General features: G+C 44.0%; 1 protein-coding gene across 1 annotated transcript in view; it reads right to left on the reverse strand.

Annotated features, from left to right (window-relative positions):
- The window catches only part of PCSK5 (proprotein convertase subtilisin/kexin type 5), a 414,129-nt gene that overhangs the window by 60,829 nt on the left and 331,386 nt on the right, over nt 1–21,914 (reverse strand). The window contains exons 25-32 of the mRNA XM_038769509.1: nt 20,287–20,332; nt 17,866–17,921; nt 17,519–17,713; nt 15,805–15,870; nt 11,606–11,648; nt 9,396–9,499; nt 8,712–8,779; nt 4,974–5,129 (exon numbers count right to left, since the gene is read on the reverse strand). Of these exons, the coding sequence (XP_038625437.1) occupies nt 4,974–5,129; nt 8,712–8,779; nt 9,396–9,499; nt 11,606–11,648; nt 15,805–15,870; nt 17,519–17,713; nt 17,866–17,921; nt 20,287–20,332 (734 nt within the window). The remainder of the gene's footprint in view (nt 1–4,973; nt 5,130–8,711; nt 8,780–9,395; nt 9,500–11,605; nt 11,649–15,804; nt 15,871–17,518; nt 17,714–17,865; nt 17,922–20,286; nt 20,333–21,914) is intronic.

Raw genomic sequence — 21,914 nt, forward strand, 5'->3', positions numbered from 1 at the left:
GGTGACCGGGAGTCAGGAGACCTGGACTCAAGCCCCAGCTCTGCCACTAGTCTACTGTGTGATTCTGGGCAAGTCAATGAACCTCTCTTGCCCTCTGCTTCCTTATCTGTAAAGTCGGGAAAAGATAGACTGTGAGCTCCCTGTGGGACAGGGACTGTGTCCAATCTCATACCTACCATAGGTTTTAGAATACAATCAGTGATTAATCGATGCCATAATAGGAGGAAGTAATAGCGTATAAAGATATGTACCCTAAAGGGTAGGGTTAGTGATGTGAGTACCCAAGCACTTAGGGGCCATGAAAGGGCTGAAGTGGTAGTAGGGGGGATATAATGAAGAGAGATTATAAATTAATCTGAGAAGGCCCCCTGAAGGAGATGTGATTTTAGAGGGCTTTGAAGATAGGGAAAGCAGTGGTTCTGCCAGATGTGAAGGAGGAGTGACTGAGATAGGGGTCAGCTATGGTAGAGACTTAGAGCAGGGCTCAGTAAGTAGGTTCATGTGAAGGAAATAAATAATAATAATAATTGTGGCATTTATTAAATGCTTACTATGTGCCAAGCACTGTTCTAAGCGCTGGGGTAGATACAAGGAAATCTGGTTATCCCACATGAGGCTCATAGTCTTAATCCCTATTTTACCGATGTGGTAACTGGAGCACAGAGAAGTTAAGTGGCTTGCTCAAAGTCACACAGCTGACAAATGGCAGAGCCAGGATTAGAACCCTCTGACTCCCAAGCCCATGCTCTTGCCACTAAGCCACACTGCTTCTCTAAACAAAGTGTGCAAGCTAGGGTGCACTGGGAGAAGACAATGAATAAGTAGGAGGGGAGGCTTTGGAGGGGTGGGGAGACACGTGCAGTTGACAACTTGGAAAGATGATCCAAGAAACAGAGTGAAGTGTGGACTGGAGAGGGGAGAGACTGGGGGCAGGGAGATCAGCAAATAGTCAAGCCAGGACAGGGCAATTGCCTAGACCAGTGTGGTGGCCCTTTGGGTGGAGAGGAAGAGAACAATTTTGGAAAGGTTGTGGAGGAAGAACTGGTGGGATTTGGTGACAGACTGAATATGGGGGGTTGAAAGAGAGAAAGGAGTCAAGGATAATGCCATGATTGTGGGCTTGAGAGATGGGGAAGATGTGGTGTTGTTAATGGTACTGGAAAAGTTAGGAGGAGGGAAGATGAGGAGTTCAGTTCTGAGTATGCTAAGCTGAAGGTTCTGATGGGGCATCCATGTTGAGATGCCCTGGAGGCAGGGGGAGATGAGACAGATAAGGTGAGAGGTAAGGGTTAGTGAGGTAGCATCCACATAAAGGTGCTAATTGAAGATATGATATATTGTACCATGATATATGAGATGATATGAGATTAGCTACCCAAGGGAGCAAGTACCTATTGAGACTAGAAGGGGATCCAGAAATGAGCTCTGAGGGACCTCAACAGTTAGGAAGTGGGAGGTAGAAGAAGAACCAGCATTAGACACAGAGGAGGAGCAGCCAGAGAGAAAGGAGAACAGGTAGAGACCATAAGCTCATTTTGGGCAAAGAATGCGCCTATTCAATCTGTCATCAGATCCTGTCCGTTCCACCTCCACAACATCACTAAAATCTTCCCTTTCCTCTTCATCCAAACTGTTACTATGCTGGTTCAGCACTTATCCTAGTCCCACTAGACTACTGCATCTTCCCACTTGCTAACCTCCCTGTCCCTTGTGTCTTCCCACTTGAGTCCACACTTCACTGCAGTCCGGATCATTTTCTAAAAATACATTCAGTCCATGTTTCTATACTCCTCAAGAACCTCCAGTGGATACCCATCCACCTCCACATCAAACGGGAACCCTTTACCATTGGCTTTAAAACACTTAATCACCTTGCTCGCCTCCTATCTTACCTAGCTGATATCATACAACTCAGCATGCTCACTTCACTCCTCTAACACCAACCTACTCAATATACTTCAACCTCGTCTATTTCACCACTGACCCCTCGCCCATGTCCTGCCTCGTGCCCGAAACTACCCCCGCAACCCATATCCAACAGTCCCATCACTCTCCCCACCTTTAAAGCCTTATTAAAATCACATCTCCTTCAAGAAGCCTTCCCAATGAAGCTCCCATTTCCCCTACTCCCTCTAGATCACCCTTGCACTTGGATTTATACCCTTTATGCTCTCCACCCTTTGCCCCCAGTACTTATGTACTTATCTGTAATTTATTTTAATGTTTGTCTCCCCCTCTAGACTGTGAGCTCCTTTAGACAGGGGTCATGTATACCAACTCTGTTATATTTTACTCTCCCAAGTGCTTAGTACAGTACTCTGCACACAGTAAGCACTCAATGAATACCATTGATTGATTGACTGATTGGGAGAAGTAGGTGTATCTGAAGGCAAAGGGAAAATAGTCATCAGAGAGTGAGTGATTGAAGATAATCATGGAGGGATTAAGGGTGGGAGCAAGTTATTTTAGAAGTTGAGAAGGGATGGGGTTGAAGACACGGGGGGAATGGGTATATTTTGAAAGCAGAACGATTTCTTTTTGAAAGATGGCAGAGAAGGGTGAGAGAGAGTGGATGAGGGAGTGGGAGGGAGCTGGTGAAGTAAAAGAGAGATTTGGGGGAGTTCACACCTGATGGTTTTGATTTTGCCAACAAAGCAGTTGGCATGATCATTAGGGGTGAGTGATGGAATATGTGGGGGCACTGAGGGTTTAAGGAGGGAGGTCAAAGCCTGGAATAGTTGGTGGGGACAATGGACATGAGAGTCACTAAGAGAGAAGTAGTGTTGCTGAGCAGAGGAGAGGGCAGGGTTACAAGTGAGGATGAATTTAAGATGCCTGAGGTCAACCCAGGGCCTAGATTTCTGCCAATAGCATTCTGAGGCACGAGCACTTAAAGCGGAGAAAGTGTATTGTGGAGATGGTCCAAGGCTGAATATTGCTAGTGTGAGATCAACGGAGGGACAGAAGGAGTGAGGAAGTTAAGTTCGGCAGATAAGGCAAAGTTGAGGATGTAGATATATGTATCAAGCAAAAGGAGATCGTGGAGGGAGTCCAGATGGAACCATGAGGGCCTGGGGGAAGAGAAGGAGGTCTAGAGATTGGTGTCTTCATAGGGAGAGAGGAGAGTTTTACAGGGTGGGGGAATGTGGGAGAGAAGACAGGTTAGGAGATTGTCCTTGGAGAGTGGAATTGCCCTCTCAAAGGTCAACAGTGACCTCCTGCGTGCCAAATCCAACAGCTCGTACTCTATCCTAATCCTCCTTGAACTCTCAGCTGTCTTCAACACTGTGGACCACCCCCTTCTCCTCAACACGCTATCCAACCTTGGCTTCACAGACTCTGTCCTCTCCTGGTTCTCCTCTTATCTCACTGGCCATTCATTCTCAGTCTCCTTTGTGGGCTCCTCCTCCCCCTCCCATCCCCTTACTGTAGGGGTTCCTCAAGGGTCAGTTCTTGGTCCCCTTCTGTTCTCTATCTACACTCACTCCCTTGGTGAACTCATTCGCTCTCATGGCTTCAATTATCATCTCTATGCTGATGACCCCCAAATCTACATCTCTGCCCCTGCTCTCTCTCCCTCCCTTCAGGCTTGTGTCTCCTCCTGCCTTCAAGAAATCTCCATCTGGATGTCTGCCCACCATCTAAAACTCAATATGTCCAAGACTGAACTCCTTATATTCCCTCCCAAATCCTGCCCGCTCTCTGACTTTCCCATCACTGTAGACGGCACTACCATCCTTCCCATCTCACAAGCCTGCAACCTTGGTGTCATCCTCGACTCCGCTCTCTCGTTCACCCCTCACATTCAATCCGTCACCAAAACCTGCCAGTCTCACCTCCGCAACATCGCCAAGATTCGCCCTTTCCTTTCCATCCAAACCGCTCCCCTTTTAGTTCAATCTCTCATCCTATCCCAACTGGATTACTGCATCAGCCTCCTCTCTGATCTCCCATCCTCCTGTCTCTCCCCACTTCAGTCTATACTTCACGCCGCTGACTAGATCATCTTTGTGCAGAAACGCTCTGGGCATGTTACTCCCCTCTCAAAAATCTCCAGTGGCTACCAGTCAACCTACGAATCAGGCAAAAACTCCTCACTCTCGGCTTCAAGGCTCTCCATCACCTCGTCCCCTCCTATCTCACCTCCCTTCTCTCCTTCTACAGCTCAGCCCACACCCTCCACTCCTCTGCCGCTAACCTCCTCACTGTACCTCATTCTCGCCTGTCCCGCCATCAACCCCCGGCCCTTGTCCTCCCCCTGGCCTGGAATGCCCTCCCTCCGCACATCCGCCAAGCTAGCTCACTTCCTCCCTTCAAAGCCCTACAGAGAGCTCACCTCCTCCAGGAGGCCTTCCCAGACTGAGCCCCCTCCTTCCTCTCCCCCCCCATCCCCCTTGCCTTACCTCCTTCCCCCCCCCCACAGCACCTGCATATATGTTTGTACAGATTTATTACTTTATTTTACTTGTACATATTTACTATTCTATTTTATTTTGTTAATATGTTTTGTTGTCTGTCTCCCCCTTCTAGACTGTGAGCCCATTGTTGGGTAGGGACTGTCTCTATATGTTGCCAACTTTTACTTCCCAAGCACTTAGTACAGTGCTCTGTACACAGTAAGTGCTCCATAAATACGATTGAATGAATAAATGAATTTAGTAAGGTTGGAAATGATAAGATGATAATGAGATCCACATGTGTACAAGTTGGTGAGTGGGTGAGATGGGGTGGAGCAGTAGGAGCAGAGTTGAGGAGTGAGAGGAAGCAGGTAGCTGGGGCTGGGAAGTCTTCAGGAATATCTACAATCATTCATTCATTCAATCGTATTTATTGAGCGCTTACTGTGTGCAGAGCACTGGACTAAGCACTTGGGAAGTACAAGTTTGGATGTTGCAATCCCTAAAGATCAGTTTAGGGAAGGAGAAAGTGAGAAGAAAGTTGTCAAAAATAGCTCAGAAAATTGAAGGTGGGACCTAGGGGGTGGAATATAACGGCTACTAGTAATTTTCGTGGGTGGTAAAGGCAGATGATGTGGATTTCAAAGGAAGAGAAAGTGATGGATGGAGAGCGAGGGATGGTGTGATCCTGGTATCGGAGAGTCAGGAGCAGGCCGACTCCTCCCGTTTCCCCTGTGAATCCAGGGGAGTGGGAGGAGAATGGTATTTTGGTGTGAGCGCATAAATAAGGAACAGGACTTTGAGAGAAATGAAGTGCCTGCACTTCTTTCCAGAGGCCTCACTCTGAAGGAGAGGCCTAAGAGGGGCACAGAGAACTCTTTCACTTTGGGTAATGAATAGAAGAGAATGTGATCCGGTTACCATAACAACACAAAGAATACCAACAGTCCTTAACAACCTTGAGGAAGATGAAAAGGCTTATTTTAAAATGGAAAAATAATTAGGCACATATTTGGAAACATTTTAAAACACCTGTGATTTAGGCAGGCCACCGAGATTGCTCCCTCAGATCCATTATAGTCAATCATGCCTTCAGGTAGTAAGAATACTTGATCATCCCTTACAATGAACTATTTACTCTTTACATCTAATGGCTCCAATGAGAGCTTTGCTCTCTTTCAGGTAAATATGTTTATTTAAGCTATCTGTCTACCTATCTAGCTGGATACTTCCAAAGCTCTTCTTACTACCACCCAAGCACTCTTACCTCTAATCCATCTGTCTCATCCATTTGTACAACACAGTTTCTTGACCAGGGCTAGCTTTTAAGAGAAAAAAAAATGCTTCTATGGTTACATCTTTTAAGGAGACTTCAGAGGGACATTTTTTAGTCTTTGTATTCACAAAAATATTTTAAATTATACAGGCCTGAAATAATAATAATGATAATAATCATGGTACTTGTTAAGAGCTTATTATGTGCCAAGCACTGTTTTAAGCACTGGGGTAGATACAAGTTAATCAGGTTGGACACAGTCCCTGTTCCACATGGGACTCACACTCTTAATCCCCATTTTATAGATGAGGTGACTGAGGCCCAGGGAAGTTAAGTGACTTGCCCAAGGTCATACAGCAGACATGTGGCAGAGCCGGTATTAGAACCCAGGTCCTTCTGATAACAAGCAGCGTGTTTCATTGGAAAGAGCCTGGGCTTTGGAGTTAGAGGTCATGGGTTCAAATCCCGGCTCCTCCAATTGTCAGCTGTGTGACTTTGGGCAAGTCACTTCACTTCTCTGTGCCTCAGTTACCTCACCTGTAAAATGGGGATAAAGACTGTGAGCCCCACGTGGGACAACCTGATCACTTTGTAACCTCCCCAGTGCTTAGAACAGTGCTTTGAATATAGTAAGTGCTGAATAAATGCTATTATTATTATTTATTATTATTATAACAAGTGAATGCCACAGAATGGATGTCAAGCTAAACTACCGAGGCAGGGTGGCCTGGTAATAAGAACCCTGGATTGAGAGTCAGGAGACATGGGTTCTAGTCACATCTAGAACACATCTAGTCACATCACATCTTAGGTCATATCTCCTCCAAGAGGCCTTCCCTGATTAAGTCCCTGATTAGAGAAGCAGTGTGGCTCAGTGGAAAGAGCCCGGGCTTGGGAGGCAGAGGTCATGGGTTCTAATCCCGGCTCTGCCACATGTCTGCTACGTGACCTTGGGCAAGTCACTTAACTTCTCTGAGCCTCAGTTACCTCATCTGTAAAATGGGGATGAAGACTGTGAGCCCCACGTGGTATCATTCATTCAATTGTATTTATTGAGCGCTTACTATGTACAGAGCACTGTACTAATTGCTTGGGAAGTACAAGTTGGCAACATATAGAGACAGTCCCTACCCAACAACGGGCTCACAGTCTATAAGACTAGACTAGACTAGTATCCCCCCAGCGCTTAGAATAGTGTTTTGCACAAAGTAAGCGCTTAACAAATGCCATCATTATTATTAAGTCCTCTTTTCCTCAGCTCACTCAACCCTCTGAGTCGTCTATGCACTTAGATCTGTGACCTTAGGGCATTTGATATTCACCCCCCCCCCTCACCCCCACAGTACTTATGTACATATCTTTAAATTGAATATTATAAAAAAAATTTTATATTAATGCCTGTCTCCCCATCTAGACTGTAAACTCATTATGGTCAGGGAACATATCTGCCAATTCTGATGTATTGTACTCTCCTAAATGCTTAGTACAGTGCTCTGCACATAATAAGCACTGAATAAATTGATTAGTTCCAGCTCTTCCACTTGCCTGGTTTGTGAACTTAAACAAGTTACAACTTTTCTGTGTTTTAGTTTCCTCATCTGTAAAATGGGCTTAAAATATCTGTTCTCCCTCCCGCTAAGACTGTGAGTGCTTTGTGGGTATTTTTTGAGCTCTTACTGTGCCCAGAGCACTAGACTAAGTGCTTGGAAGAGTACAATAGAGTAAGTAGACACAGTCCCTACCCTCAAGGAGTTTACAATCTATCAGGATAGGGACTGAGTCAAAACTAATTATCTTGTTTCGCTCACAGTACCTTGCTCATAGTAAGTGATTAATAGGTATTATTATTATATTAATAATAATAAACTGGTGTCTAGAAGGATTTAAACATCAGTAGGGGGGAAAGGTATCTGAATTTTGGCCATTAGGTATGAGTACCACTCAGACTTGTAATATCCACCATTGGTTATAGTTTGAAATGGATAAAGAGTATAGACTTAGGCTTGGTGACCTTATATGTGTACAACTGGTTTGACCAGTTTGCCCCAGGGACAAGGAAGCACAGCTGTGAACACACCATTCACAAAGGCAATGGTGTGTATTTGTTATGGAGGGATATTTTATGCAAAATCCTATCAAACAGTGCCAAGAAGAGTTTAACACAAATTTCATGATGTGCAAAGTACAAACCAAAGAATAGTTCTATAGCTGTAGCAGCATTTCTGTAAAATGGGAAGGGAGGCATAAATGAAAAGTGGACATTCAACAGAGTTAATGAAAGCAATTCTGGAAGATATAAAACTATAAATGATAAAGTCCCACCCCTCCCCCCCCGACATCTCTCAATGAAAAGTCATGGTCGTCCAGACAGAATGTCATCTATTTCTTGTGAGGGAGTACCTTAATGAAAGAGTGCACATAAGCACTTAACAGTTATTATTAGTTTCACTGTACTCTCCTCAGCACTTAATATAATGCGATAAATGCCACCAATTGATTGATTGATTGAAGCACAGGTCAGAGACATTGCTGGGATTATTTAGGTGAGTGACAAAAATGTTCAAGGGCAATGCAAAAAGATTGGGTTCGGGGTGGTGGGGGGGTTAATTTCCAAATTTGCTATACCAACCTGACTCATTGATTTGATGAGTTTCTTCAATACATAGGACATCAGAATCACCACACCAATGTTATTTATTGAGTGAGCACCCACTAAGTGCAGAACACTATACTAGTTCATGCCAGCTTGAATGAGCCTTGCTATTTATTCACACACTTCTGAGCATAAAGGTCCTTCATTTGAGGATTATAATGTCAATTTTTCCTTAGAATTGATTGGTGTTTTCTCCTCCACCCCTATTCCTACCCCTCCATGGTGGAAATCAGATTTTTAAAAGGTCTTGGAAAATTGCACTCCTACTATTATCCCAACCCAGTACTCTCCCCTGTCTGTGCCACCTAATCAAACAAAAGTGCAAAGCACATATTTGGGTGAATACAGTAGAGGTAAAAGATATCTCTGCTCTCAAGGACCTTACCGCCTAGGCATGATCCCCTGAGGTTCCTGTGGCTTTCTTCCTGTCTTTCATAATCCTGGTCCAAGGGGCTGCCAACCTCAAAACATACAAGAAATAGTGCCAAGGGGCTTCCAAGCATGCTCCCCTCTTCATGCCATCCTCACGGGCCATTGGACCACTATCAGGGCACTGGGATTGGCCTCAGAGCTCCCCCAAACTCCTATGGGGCTACTTCTTTTTTTTAATGGCATTTATTAAGCACTTACTATGTGCAAAGCACTGTTCTAAGCTCTTGATTGACAGCCCCTCAGAGAACCCCAGAGACTAGTATGTGGGAGGCTGTAGAGAAATCAGGTCACTGTGCCACTCCCCAAATGGGAAGTGAATGCAGGAGAATGTCCCAGTTCTTGGGACTCTACTGGTGGCACAGAGCCAAGCCCCTCACCCCAGCACCTGACCAAAGAAAAGTTCCTGGATCTTTTCATAAAGTATCACTGACCCTCACTTAGTACAGAGCTTGGCTGATAAGGGCTTAAAATAAACCACAATAATAATAATAATAATAATAATAATAATAATAATAATGTTATTTGTTAAGCGCTTACTATGTGCAAAGCACTGTTCTAAGCGCTGAGCATCCTGACTCCTTAGAAAAACCCTTTCGTTCCACTCCAGTGTCAAGTGTAATCCCTTGGAAGCATTTACCCTTTGTCTGACCCAACTACTTTGATTCTTTCTGGTTTGCTGGCATACCTATATGGTGGCCACACTGTTGTTTGCTGGTAGTTTGACTCCTGGTTAGCAAAGCTCTTCAATACAAGGCACAGGTGCCATTTGTGAAAGGTCAGAATCATCAGCTAGCCACACTCAAAGTCCAGAACAATTCCAGAATAGCTGGATCCAATAGTCTTATCTAGTGCCATACTTTTGAGAGGAGGTGGACACTGGACACTATGTCCACTTGGCAAATTTGCCATGTCTGCACTGTTCTCTTACCTAGGCTCCCCATAGGGGACATATGTTTGGACATATAATGCAAACAGTTGGACAATGGCTTTAGGAAACTGCTAGGGTCTATGGATACTTCAGTTAAATTGTTTGCTTTTTTGGCCTCTTCAGTGTACATGAGAGGATTACTGAACCCCATGCTGAGAAGCACCAGTCATTCATTCATTCATTCAATTGTATTTATTGAACACTTACTTTGTGCAGAGCACAGTACTAAACACTTGGGAAATACAAATCAGAAACAGAGACAGTCCCTACCCAACAACGGGCTCACAGTCATATTTCATCTTTGAAATCTCAATATGTAATCCCCTCCATTTGTATAATTTCAGCTGTTGCTTTAAGCACAGAAAGCCAGTTTACTTCTGAATCAAGAACTTAGATATATTTTTACAACCTTAAATATAATACTTATCACAGAATTTGGCCGGTCCCACTCGCTCTCCACCTACAGACCCTTTCCTACTGCTGAGCTACTGAGCCTCACTAATATTTCCTTGCTTCAATTTATATATGATTTAAAAGATGAATCTGGGCCATTTGGATAATATTTCAAATGTACAGCCTATTCCTCTTCTTCAGGTTATACATTTGCAATGCAAATGTGAGATTGGTTTGGAAGGTTGGGAGACTTAGCAAAATTTTACCAACTGCCCTTTAAAATAAATCTCCACTGTTCTCCAGAAATGACACCAAACAATTCAATGTTATCCTTGCAGGGGAACCGCAGAGTAGTTGATGATGATGATGGTATTTGTTAAGCATTTACTATGTGTCAAGCAGTGTTCTAAGCACTAGGGAAGATACAGCTAATCAGGTTGGACACAGTCCCTGTCCCACATGGGGCTCACAGTCTTAATCCCCATTTTACAAATGAGGTAACTGAGGCACAGTGAAGTTAAGCGACTTGCCTGAGGTCACCCAGCAGACAAGTGGCAGAATCAGGATTATAACCCAGGTCCTCCTGACTCTCAGGCCTGTGCTCTATCCTCTAGGCCACGCTGCTTCTCTAGTGGTTCCATAGTGAAGCCTGAGAATGTCTGGGGCTTTTTGGTTTTGGGTTTTTTTTTAGGACAGATTTAATTTCTATTTCCTCATTCAGTTTCTTACCATCTGCCCACATCATTCCACCTCATGGATACCCCAAGCTGTCAGCTGTTACACGTCTAGATATGGGGTGGGGAAAGTGAGCCTGGGAATCCCTTTGCTTCTCTAGCTTTTCCTCCCTCACAGGCTTTGAAATGACAAAGATGATGACCTGGTGCCTCCTTGTCTTAGTTGGCAAGTGGAATCTTGATTGAGCAGGCAGAACTGCTCCCATCCCACTCCTCCCACAGCTCTCCCTGTTCCTGGGAACCCAGGGAATAAGTGGTAGGAAAACAGCCATCCCTACGCTTCCTGTCCACTAGCACAGAACATTATTTCCTTGCCTGATCCAGGTGGCAGAGAGTTTATTGCTCTTCAGAACAGGCTGTTTTTAAGACAGTAAAAAGTACTAGGCTGCTACAGATGGTCTTCGGCACAGCTGGGGGAAAAAATGGGAGGAAAAAGATTTTGTTGACCCTTTAACAGCATCAGCTCTAGTGTTGCTCGAGAGTGGTTTCTTAGTTGTTACACTTCCTAAACAGGATTCAGTCTGCCTAGCCTGTCCATTTCAATCAAACATTGGTATGTGAGGACTTATGCAGAACATTGCACTAAGTGCTTGGGAGAGTACATTATGATAGAGTTGGTAGACATGATCCCTGCCCTCAAGGAGCTTGCACATCTAGTCCAGAGAATTTACCAACTAGTGGGAGTCTAAATTCTAGATTTAACTGGACCAAAGCTGATCATTCAAGCCTATGCTCTTGGTGTTGCCTGGGCTTTTCCTCTAGGGAACCACTATGAGGAAACTTCACAGATACCATGAGCTTTTCATTTGCCAAAGAATTGGCCTCTGGTTGATTTCTGGAGGGCCAGAAATTCAAACTCTGAAGTGGTAAGGACATCATATTGTCATTCAGTGATGGCCCAATTCTAGGGTGAATAAATGTCTAGTATATCAGCTGGGAATCCATATAGAGATGGATTATTTTCCTCATTCAGATTTTAATAAAGTCACTAACGATGCTATGTCTAGAATGAAGACATCAGTTTGAAGAGATCAGCTGCAAGGACTGGGAAGTCTTCTTTCTTGAGATTGGTTCAGGAAGAAGCAAGGGGGACAGAAGGCCTAGTTTCTCCATCACTGCTTCACTCTTCCTCAACCGTACCTTCTCAAAGGGTCCATTCCCCATCTTGCTTGGCTCCTGGGGGAGCTAAGTCAGAAGCAGGGTTTCTTTTGTAAAGAAGCAACTGCCCTATTTTGGGTGGAGGTGGGATGGATGAGGTTGGCATTTCCTTTTGCTTTAAAGGGTTTTACAGCTCCAAGTAACAGGCTGCTACCTATGGTAAGGGGCACATATGTTCATAAGCACATAGTCCAAACTAGAAGTGATCTCAAATGCACCAGGAAGGCTAACATATCTTTCCAGAAAACTCATTCATTTATTCAATCATATTTATTGAGCACTTACTGTGTGCAGAGCACTGTACTAAGTGCTTGGGAAGTACATGTTGGCAACATATAGAGACGGTCCCTACCCAACAGCGGGCTCACAGTCTAGAAGGGGGAGACAGAAAACAAAACAAAACACATTAACAAAATAAAATAGAATAAATATGTAAAAATAAAATAGAGTAATAAATACATACAAACATATATACATACATACAGGTGCTGTGGGGAGGGGAAGGAGGTAAGGCGGGGGGATGGGGAGGGGGAGGAAGGGGAAAGGAAGGAGGAGGCTCAGTCTGGGAAGGCCTCCTGGAGAAGGTGAGCTCTCAGTAGGGCTTTGAAGGGAGGAAGAGAGCTAGCTTGGCGGATGTGCAGAGGGAGGGCATTCCAGGACAGGGGGATGATGTGGGCTGGGGGTCAATGGTGGGACAGGCAAGAACGAGGCACAGTGAGGAGATTAGCGGCAGAGGAGCGGAGGGTGGGGGCTGGGCTGGAGAAGGAGAGAAGGGAGGTGAGGTAGGAGGGGGCGAGGTGATGGAGAGCCTTGAAACTGAGAGTGAGGAGTTTTTGCCTGATGTGTAGGTTGACTGGTAGCCACTGGAGATTTTTGTGGAGGGGAGTAACATGCCCAGAGCATTTCTGCACAAAGATGATCTGGGCAGCAGCGTGAAGTATAAGATTGAAGTGGGGAGAGACAGGAGGATGGGAGATCAGAGAGGAGGCAGATGCAGTAATCCAGTTGGGATAGGATGAGCAATTGAACGAGCAGGGTAGCGGTTTGGAAAGAGAGGAAAGGGCAGATGTTGGCAATGTTGCGGAGTTGAGACCAGCAGGTTTTGGTGATGGCTTGGATGTGAGGGGTGAACGAGAGAGCGGAGTCGAGGATGACACCAAGGTTGCGGGCCTGTGAGACGGGAAGGATGGTAGTGCCGTCAACAGTGATGGGAAAGTCAGGGAGAGGGCAGGGTTGGGGAGGGAAGACAAGGAGTTCAGTCTTGGACATGTTGAGTTTTAGATGGTGGGCAGACATCCAGATGGAGATGTCCTGAAGGCAGGAGGACATGCGAGCCTGGAGGGAGGGAGAGAAAGCAGGGGCAGAGATGTAGATTCGGGTGTCATCAGCGTAGAGATGATAGTTGAAGCTGTGGGAGCAAATTAGTTCACCAAGGGAGTGAGTGTAGATAGAGAACAGAAGGGGACCAAGAACTGACCCTTGAGGAACCCCTACAGTAAGGGGATGGGAGAGGGAGGAGGAGCCCGCAAAAGAGACTGAGAATGAATGGCCAGAGAGATAAGAGGAGAACCAGGAGAGGACAGAGTCTGTGAAGCCAAGGTTGGATAGCATGTTGAGAAGAAGAGGGTGGTCCACAGTGTCGAAGGCAGCTGAGAGGTCGAGGAGGATTAGGATAGAGTAGGAGCCATTGGATTTGTCAAGCAGGAGGTCATTGGTGACCTTTGAGAGGGCAGTTTCCATGGAATGTAGGGGACAGAAGCCAGATTGGAGGGGGTCGAGGAGAGAGTTGGTGTTGAGGAATTTGAGGCAGTGCATGTAGATGACTCGTTCTAGGAGTTTGGAAAGGAATGGTAGGAGGGAGATAGGGTGATAACTAGAAGGTGAGGTGGGGTCAAGAGAGGGTTTTTTTTAGTATGGAAGAGACATGGGCATGTTTGAAGGCAGAGGGGAAGGAACCAGTGGAGAGTGAGTGGTTGAAGATGGAAGTTGAGGGGAGAAGGGACGGAGCGAGAGATTTCATAAGAAATCCGAAAGAGTTGCAATAGAACTACAGGTTTGAATGGAAAAAAAAATGGATACAACATGGTTTAAGGGATTTGTCCTTTTAATTGATTCAATTGTTTCTGGACATTAGTTTTAGGTGGTTTTGGTCCTCTAGAAGAAAGACTAATTTGAGGAATTCTGTAATCACTAGAGTAATTGTGTTTAATCCCCCAACCTTTTCTAAAACAACAGGCATAATGATGACTAAAGACATGACAGAAAAGGATAAATGATTGAGGAAAACACCTGGTAAACAATTTTAATATTAGGATGGTTGTTCTCTTGTTAATAAGAACAAGAACTACATTTTGTGACCCTACTGTGGCTCCAGATGATATAAACTCACTCACTCTTCATGCAAATAATCTATTTTTCACCATGTCCTTTAGGTGGGGTGGCTGATGAAAGGGACAAGCATTGATATTCCGTGACAAAATGGAAGTAGCTGAGGCAAGACACTTTAAGCACCTTGTTTGAGGTTTTACAGTGAATTCCTGGTAGAATGCCAATACCCTGGCCTGACCCAGCACTCTACCCAGTGCCTAGCAAGCAACCCCTTCTACATTATGCAGCCAACCTGGATTCTTGGTTGCCCAAAGTCTCCAGTCAAATTAAACAATCAATGATATTTACTAAATGCTTACTGTGTTCAGAGCACCAAGAAATGTAGCTAGCAAGCAGAAACTCAGCATCAGCTTAACTCTCTCTACAGTCCCATTCCCCTCCCTAGAGAGTCTACTACTATTTATTTTAAAGATTGATGTACTCAGAGTGGTGAAAGAAAGATGTGTGTGTGTGTGTGTGTGTGTGAGTGTGTGTGTGTGCGTGCACGCGTGAGTGCACGCACTGGTTCTCATCACATGGTAGTTAAAAACAGCTATAGACAAAGTATGGAAGTGGAATGTGCTGGGAACTGGCTTGCTTGAAAAAAAGCAGCATCTCTTCAAAAGTGCTCCTTTTCAAGGCAGAACCAAGCCAAACCTTCGGAGGTCAGATATTTGTTTCTGAACCTCAGAAAGAGCAGGCAGCTCCAGTTACCCAGGATATAATGCTGGCAGATGGATAGAAGTGTTCACCTGCATTTGAAGTCCTCCCCACTGACTGTCTCTATATGTTGCCAATTTGTACTTCCCAAGCGCTTAGTACAGTGCTCTGCACATAGTAAGCGCTCAATAAATACGATTGATGATGGAGCCATTTGATGTCCCAGAGGGGAGTTCCGCTGTGACATTTTTGGTCATTGCCATGGAAAACAGCAGTCAGGCTAATTGTTTCCTTTGTGGTGAAGGAAACTGAGGAAATGGTGGAAGACAAGTTGAGGGAAAGAAAAGAACAAGGCAATGTGAAGTAGCAGCCTTTTCTAACTTGTTTTCATGTCTCATGAAAACAAGGTTCATTTCCTAATATTTTTTCTAATATTTTTCAGGTAAGGTGGATTGTTTAGGGGCTTTCAAATGAATTTAAGATGGAAAATCCTAACTAGCCTTTTTTTTTCTTTTTTCTTCGTTTAACATGGTCTAATGCATTTTGCTCCCAAGTGAGTTTCAGTAGCCAATTGCTCAAATCTTGAATCTGATACAGGAAAGGTGGAAGCCCCAGTCCTGGGGCTCCAGGATTGCTGTTTGCCAAAACTCTGTCTGAAGTGAGGATGAAGGATGTAATATTTGCAATGTCCTTTTAACACTTTTGTGAGGAAGATCACATACATATAAAAATGTCATTTTTACAAGCAAGTTCCAGTCAAGCTTTTTTTTAAAAAAAGACCTCAGCTCTGGTATAATGCCACAGACCTGGAAGTGATCAGAAGACAGTTTGACATTCTGCTTTTGGGAGGATCACATTTAAGGAAATCATCTCTGAAAAAAGAATGGATGAAAGAAAAATAAAGGGAAGTGAAAGTAAAACTAGAAATCTGTGACAGAGTTATTTGAGCAAAACCCACATGAACCTACTCCCAGGGAAACCTAAATTCATAACTAATCTTATTTTTATTTTTTTATAGCATTTATTAAGCACTTACTATGTGCAAAGTACTGTTCTAAGCACTGGGGAGGTTACAAGGTGATCAGGTTGTCCCACACAGTCTTTATCCCCATTTTACAGATGAGGTCACTGAGGCACAGAGAATAATAATAATAATAATAATAATAATAATGGCATTTATTAAGCGCTTACTATGTGCAAAGCACTGTTCTAAGCGCTGGGGAGGTTACAAGGTGATGAGATTGTCCCACGTGGGGCTCACAGTCTTCATCCCCATTTTACAGATGAGGTAACTGAGGCCCAGAGAAGTGAAGTGACTTGCCCAAAGTCACACAGCTGACAACTGGAAGAGCCGGCATTTGAACCCATGACCTCTGACTCCAAAGCCCGTGCTCTTTCCACTGAGCCATGCTGATTGACCATGAGTTTCGATCCCACCAAGAGAGTCACAGCAGGTATAAGTATAACAATGTACATTTAGAGTCTCTTTTAAGTGGAAACGTCCCTCCACCCACCATCTCTACTAAGCCACTTTGAGTATCATACCCAACAGTGCTTTATCAAAAGGGTGCAGGCACAGTGGCATCTGCTGCAGATGAGGTCTCAGAGGTATTCTGTTCTGCACCAATAGCCTGCAATTCTACCAGCCATCTCACAACATGTGCCCTTGGGCATGGGGATTCTAGGCAAGAGTGTGTGGATGGTTCAGTGTGCACTATCACCACGACAGCAAACATAACTCCAGCAAACATTCTACTGGTGGCAGAACATATCATTCCCCTCTTAACCACTGGGGTCTGAGGAATTCTCACCCCTAATTATTAGGGTGTCAGAAAACTTGCACTACTGGATTTTCAGGGACAAAATATACGAGAAATCGTATCTCAAAAACACTCACACTCCTAAGCAAAGTCTTCCTGTTGCCACGTCTCCTTCAAACTGAAGGATAACCCTGTTACTCTTTTTCTAACGTAGTTCAAAGTGCTTCAGAGACATCATAAAGTCTCACTACATTCCCCAAGACAAAGCTCTAGAAACACAGAGATTCAGCAGCAAGTCAGTGTTGGAAGCTTCGACTAAAAAGTCAGGGTTTGGATTCCCAGTCCTGTGCTCAATGCAACAGACTATGTTTGCTGATTAACTACATACAAATCCTGAAGTAGACTCATTTCATTTATGACCTATTATATTAACGAAGAGTGTGCTCAAAAGAGCAGCCTGATTAATCTCAGGAAATTTACAATTCAAGGAATCTTGGTAAAAACAAAGAACATTTTCAAGAAAATTCTTAGCAGCCTTAAAAACTGCGTATGCCAACAGTTTTGTGAAGAAAAATCCAAGTGGAGTATAAATGCCGGATGTAATCTTTTGTTGTCCCAAATGCAACACATTCAGCATTTTCCTTTTAGAGGAAAATCTCGGGTCTTTTTGTGCGTGTTCTGTGATTTAAGATTTCTCTGCAGATCTTCTGTTAATCCATATCTGGCATAGAAACGAGCAAAGGCCCAGATGTTTGTTCACAAAAGTTCCCAGTTCGTCTGATGTCTGATGCAATCTAAGGAGTCCTTCTTCATTTGGGCTGAGCTCGAATCAGCATTTAAGCTCTCCGTTTGGAAGTGAATTTTCCCAAACAGAGATCCCATGAGAAGGCCAGCCTGTTGTCTAGAGCATGTTTGTGCCATGAGATTTAATTCCAGCCCTTTCAGGGGCAGCTGCCTGAGAGGAAAACATTTTTTTTCTTTGTTGTGTAATTTTTCTCTTCCTCATCCACCAAAGAGCAAAGACTGACTTGAGATTTTTAGAGCAAAAACTGAACTATTCCATGGGGGCCTCCACACATTTGTCCTTATCGTACGTATTTCTATCACACTATAAGTATGACTAAACTGTGGCTTGTGTTCCAATAAATTCCATCACATTCCCGCTGAGAAAATCAGTAAATCACAGCACACCATGTTACTGAAAGCTCGGGAACAACAAACCTTCAATTTTGGGTTTTGTTTGATATGGTTGGGTTTTAAAATTCCAAGGGTCAAAAACCCTGTCAATCATCTGCATTTATCTCAATTTACACAGCATTATATTCATTAAGGTTGGTTGCCTCAATAGTATTGATTTGACATTCTGAACCAGCAGAGTCAGCTGTGATGTAAGTGAAATGTGTGTTTGTTTTTCTTCCCAAGAAATCTTTGATGCTAATTTGAATCCAGTAATTCTGCTCAAGTACAGCTGGTGCTTCTTGCTCCATAATGGAGTTGGAAACTTCAGGGATCACACTCCACTCCCCCCATTGGAGGCTGTCTACAGACTTCTAGCCTCAGGGAAGGTTTTATCAAAGAAAACTCCCACACACTCTCCCCTCAGGCACTGTGTTTTACATTTTCATTCCATTTGCAGATGAATTTGAGCTTTTCTTTTCTTCTTGGCCTGAGTTCCCTTTTGGACTTACCTCAACAACCCCTACTTATCCTCCTCTCTTATTCCCCATAATTTAACTCCTTGTAAATCTTCACTGTAGTAGCTTGACCCTTGAAATGTGGTGCCTCAGGGCCCTAAATAGGGCTCCACAAATTGGCCTTGTGAATCTAAGGATACAGTCGCATACCAAACCTTGGTTTCACAACACCCATGCCTGCTGGCTCAAGAAACAAAAATCTGAGGACACAGAACACCCTGGTTAATAGAGTAGAAAGATAAATACTTTCTGACAAAGTTGTGGTTGATGCAATAATAACTGTCACTGGCTTTGGACAAGGATGGATGAGCCTTACCCTAGTCACAGGAACTCTGTGTTGCTGTATTCCAGGCAGCTGTCAAGACATTGGGCACTGCCAAAAGAAAGTCACCTAGATAGGTTCAGCACAAATGACTGAGATAAAAGGCCTACTTGCTGTGAAACATAGATTGCCCCAGCAGTCCCTTGAGGCACCAGAGAACTCAGAATAATAATAGTATTCATTAAGCACTTCCTACGTGCTAAGTATTGTGCTGTGCTCTGTTGGGGTAGATACAACATAATCAGGTCAAACACAGTCCCTATCCCACATGGAGCTCCCAGGCTGAAAGGGAGAGCAGAGGTCTTAGCCCTGTTTTACAGATGGGTAAAATGAGGCATAGAGAAATTAAATCATTTGCTCAAGGTCACATAGAGAAGTGGCAGAACTGGGATTAGATCCCGGGTCCTTTGACTCCCAGGCCCATGCTCTTTCCCCTAGGCCACACTGCCTCCCGTAAGAGAAATACTTTCAAAACCTGTGTTGTGACATGTGAATCCCTTTATTGAACATGAGTGGCAAGTGGTGGGATAAAAAAGCCAAAGAGATCCAGGACTATGCAGACCACCACAAAACCAAAAACTTCTACATTTCACTAATGTCATCATCTAGCTTGTTTCATGCCAGCTAGGCTTCTCTAGAATGAAGATGGTTCTAATCTCACCACAGGCAATGAGGGAATCCTGAAGAGACAGCTCAATCAATGAATCAATTGTATTTATTAAGCCCTTACTGTGCACTGTACTCAGCACTTGGTAGAGTATAATACAATAATATAATAGACACATTCCCTGCCCACACCAAGCTTACAGTCTAGACAGGGAGAAAGCTATTAATATGAATAAATAAGTTATGGATTTGTACATAAGTGCTGTGGGGCTGGAGGTAGGGGCGTGAATAAAGGGAGCAAATCAGGATGATGCAGAAGGGAGTGGGAAAAGAGGAAATAAGGGCTTAGTCAGGGAAGGCCTTTTGAAGGAGATAGGCTTTCAACAAGGCTTTGAAGGTGGGGAGAGTAATTGTTATCAGATATGAAAAGAAAGGGAGTTCCAGGCCAGAGACATGACATGAGTCAGGCGTCGGTGGCGAGACAGATGAAATAGAGGTATAGTGAGTAGGTTGGCATTAGCGGAGTGAAGTGTGCAGGCTGGATTGTAGTAGGAGAATAGCAAGGTGAGATAGAAGGGGGCAAGGTGATTAAGTGCTTTAAAGCTGATGGTAAGGAGTTTCTCTTTGATGTGGAGGTGGATGGGCAACCACTGGAGGTTCTTGAAGAGTGGGGAAACATGGACTGAACCTATCTGTAGAAAAATCACCTGGGCAGCAGAGTGAAGTATGGCCTGGAGTGGGGAGAGACAGGAGGCAGGGAGGTCAGCAAGGATGCTAATACAGTAATCAAGGTGGGATAAGATAAATGCTTGGATTAATCTGGTAGCAGTTTGGATGGAGAGGAAAGGGCAGATTTTAGTGATGTTGTGAGGGTTGAATCAACAGGATTTATAACTATAGCTATACCATTTTAATGCTTTCCAACAACTCTTCTACTATCAAAGATGAAATTCTGCAAAACACACAATGCGTAAAGATCTCACACTCATACCAAGTACTGGGGATGTCACTGAGCAGTCAGAAACATGAAAAATGGAAGAGCACCTGGATGCTGCTATCTACAAATATGGAGAGGGGACACTCTGCTCAAACATTTACATAAGCTCTTCCCCAACATGTGGAACACTGAGCAGATGCCACAAGATCTCAAAAACTTAGCTAGCATCACCATGTTCAAGAAAGGCAAGAGTTCATATTGTGGCAGTTATCGAGGCAGCTCATTACTCTCCACTGGCGGAAATACCAGAGTTCATTAGCTTGTAAGCTCCTTGAGGGGAGGAATCGTGCCTACCAACTTTAATGTAATAATAATGATGATGGTATTTGTTAAGCACTTATCATATGCCAGGAACTATATTAAGTGCTAGGTTGGATATATGTTGCCAACTTGTACTTCCCAAGTGCTTAGTACAGTGCTCTGTACAGTAATCACTCAATAAATGTGATTGAATGAAGACAAGCAAATTAAGTTGGACACAGTCCCTACCCCATGTGGGGCTCACAGTCTCAATCCCCATTTTACTGATGAGGTAACTGAGGCACAGAGAAGTAAAGTGACATGCCCAAGGTCAAACAGCAGACAAGTGGCAGAGCCAGGGCTAGAACCCATGGCCTTCTGACTCACAGGCCCATGCTCTATCCACTGCGCCATGCTGCTTCTCTCTATTCTACTTGTACTTTCTCAAATGCTGAATACAGTGTTCTGCACACAGTAAGTGTGCCAAAATAAAATGGACTGATTGATGATTATTTCTGGATCTGCTACAAAAAATATCATTGACCAAGCACCTCCTGCAATCACAATGTGGCTTTAGACCATTTACTTCACATCAGAAACAAGAAAAGTACAGGGAACGGCACCAAGACCCCTCTCTACATTGTGTTATATAATTTACCAAAAGCATTGACAGATTTGCACTCTGGAAATTACTTGGCAAATTTGACTGCCCTGAAAAGTTCCTTAAGATTTTGAGACTATGATGGGCAGGGAATGTGTTCCTCTAGACTGTAAGCTCACTATGGGCAGGGAATGTGTCTGTTTATTGTTATACTGTACTCTCCAAAGCGCTTAGTTCAGTGCCCTGCACACAGTAAGCACTCAATAAATACGATTGATGGACTGGCATGACTGGCTGGCTCAGAGCCAAGGATGCCCTGTCCAATCCATTTCCCATTGCCGAGGGAGGGATGAGTAGCTGGCCCGATCCTGTTCAATTGATTTTTCAGTCATGCTAGAGGATGTGAGTGTTGGAATCCACTTCTGCACCTCTGGGAAATGCTTCCAACTCAATGGATTTCATGCATCATCCAAAGTCCCATAGACAGTCATTCAAGAATTACTGTATGCAGATAAATGCACCCTAAAGGCATACACCCAAATGACTGTAAACTGATTTACCAAATCAGTCAGGGCTTAAGACACAGACACAGTCCCTTTCCCACACGGAACTTCCAGTTAAAGAGGGAGGTAGAGCAGGTTATCCATTTTACAGATGAATAAACAGATGAGAAAATAGAGGTGAGGTATTAACCTG

The sequence above is a fragment of the Tachyglossus aculeatus genome, chromosome X4 (genome assembly GCF_015852505.1).
Source record: "Tachyglossus aculeatus isolate mTacAcu1 chromosome X4, mTacAcu1.pri, whole genome shotgun sequence".
Classification (NCBI taxonomy): domain Eukaryota; kingdom Metazoa; phylum Chordata; class Mammalia; order Monotremata; family Tachyglossidae; genus Tachyglossus; species Tachyglossus aculeatus.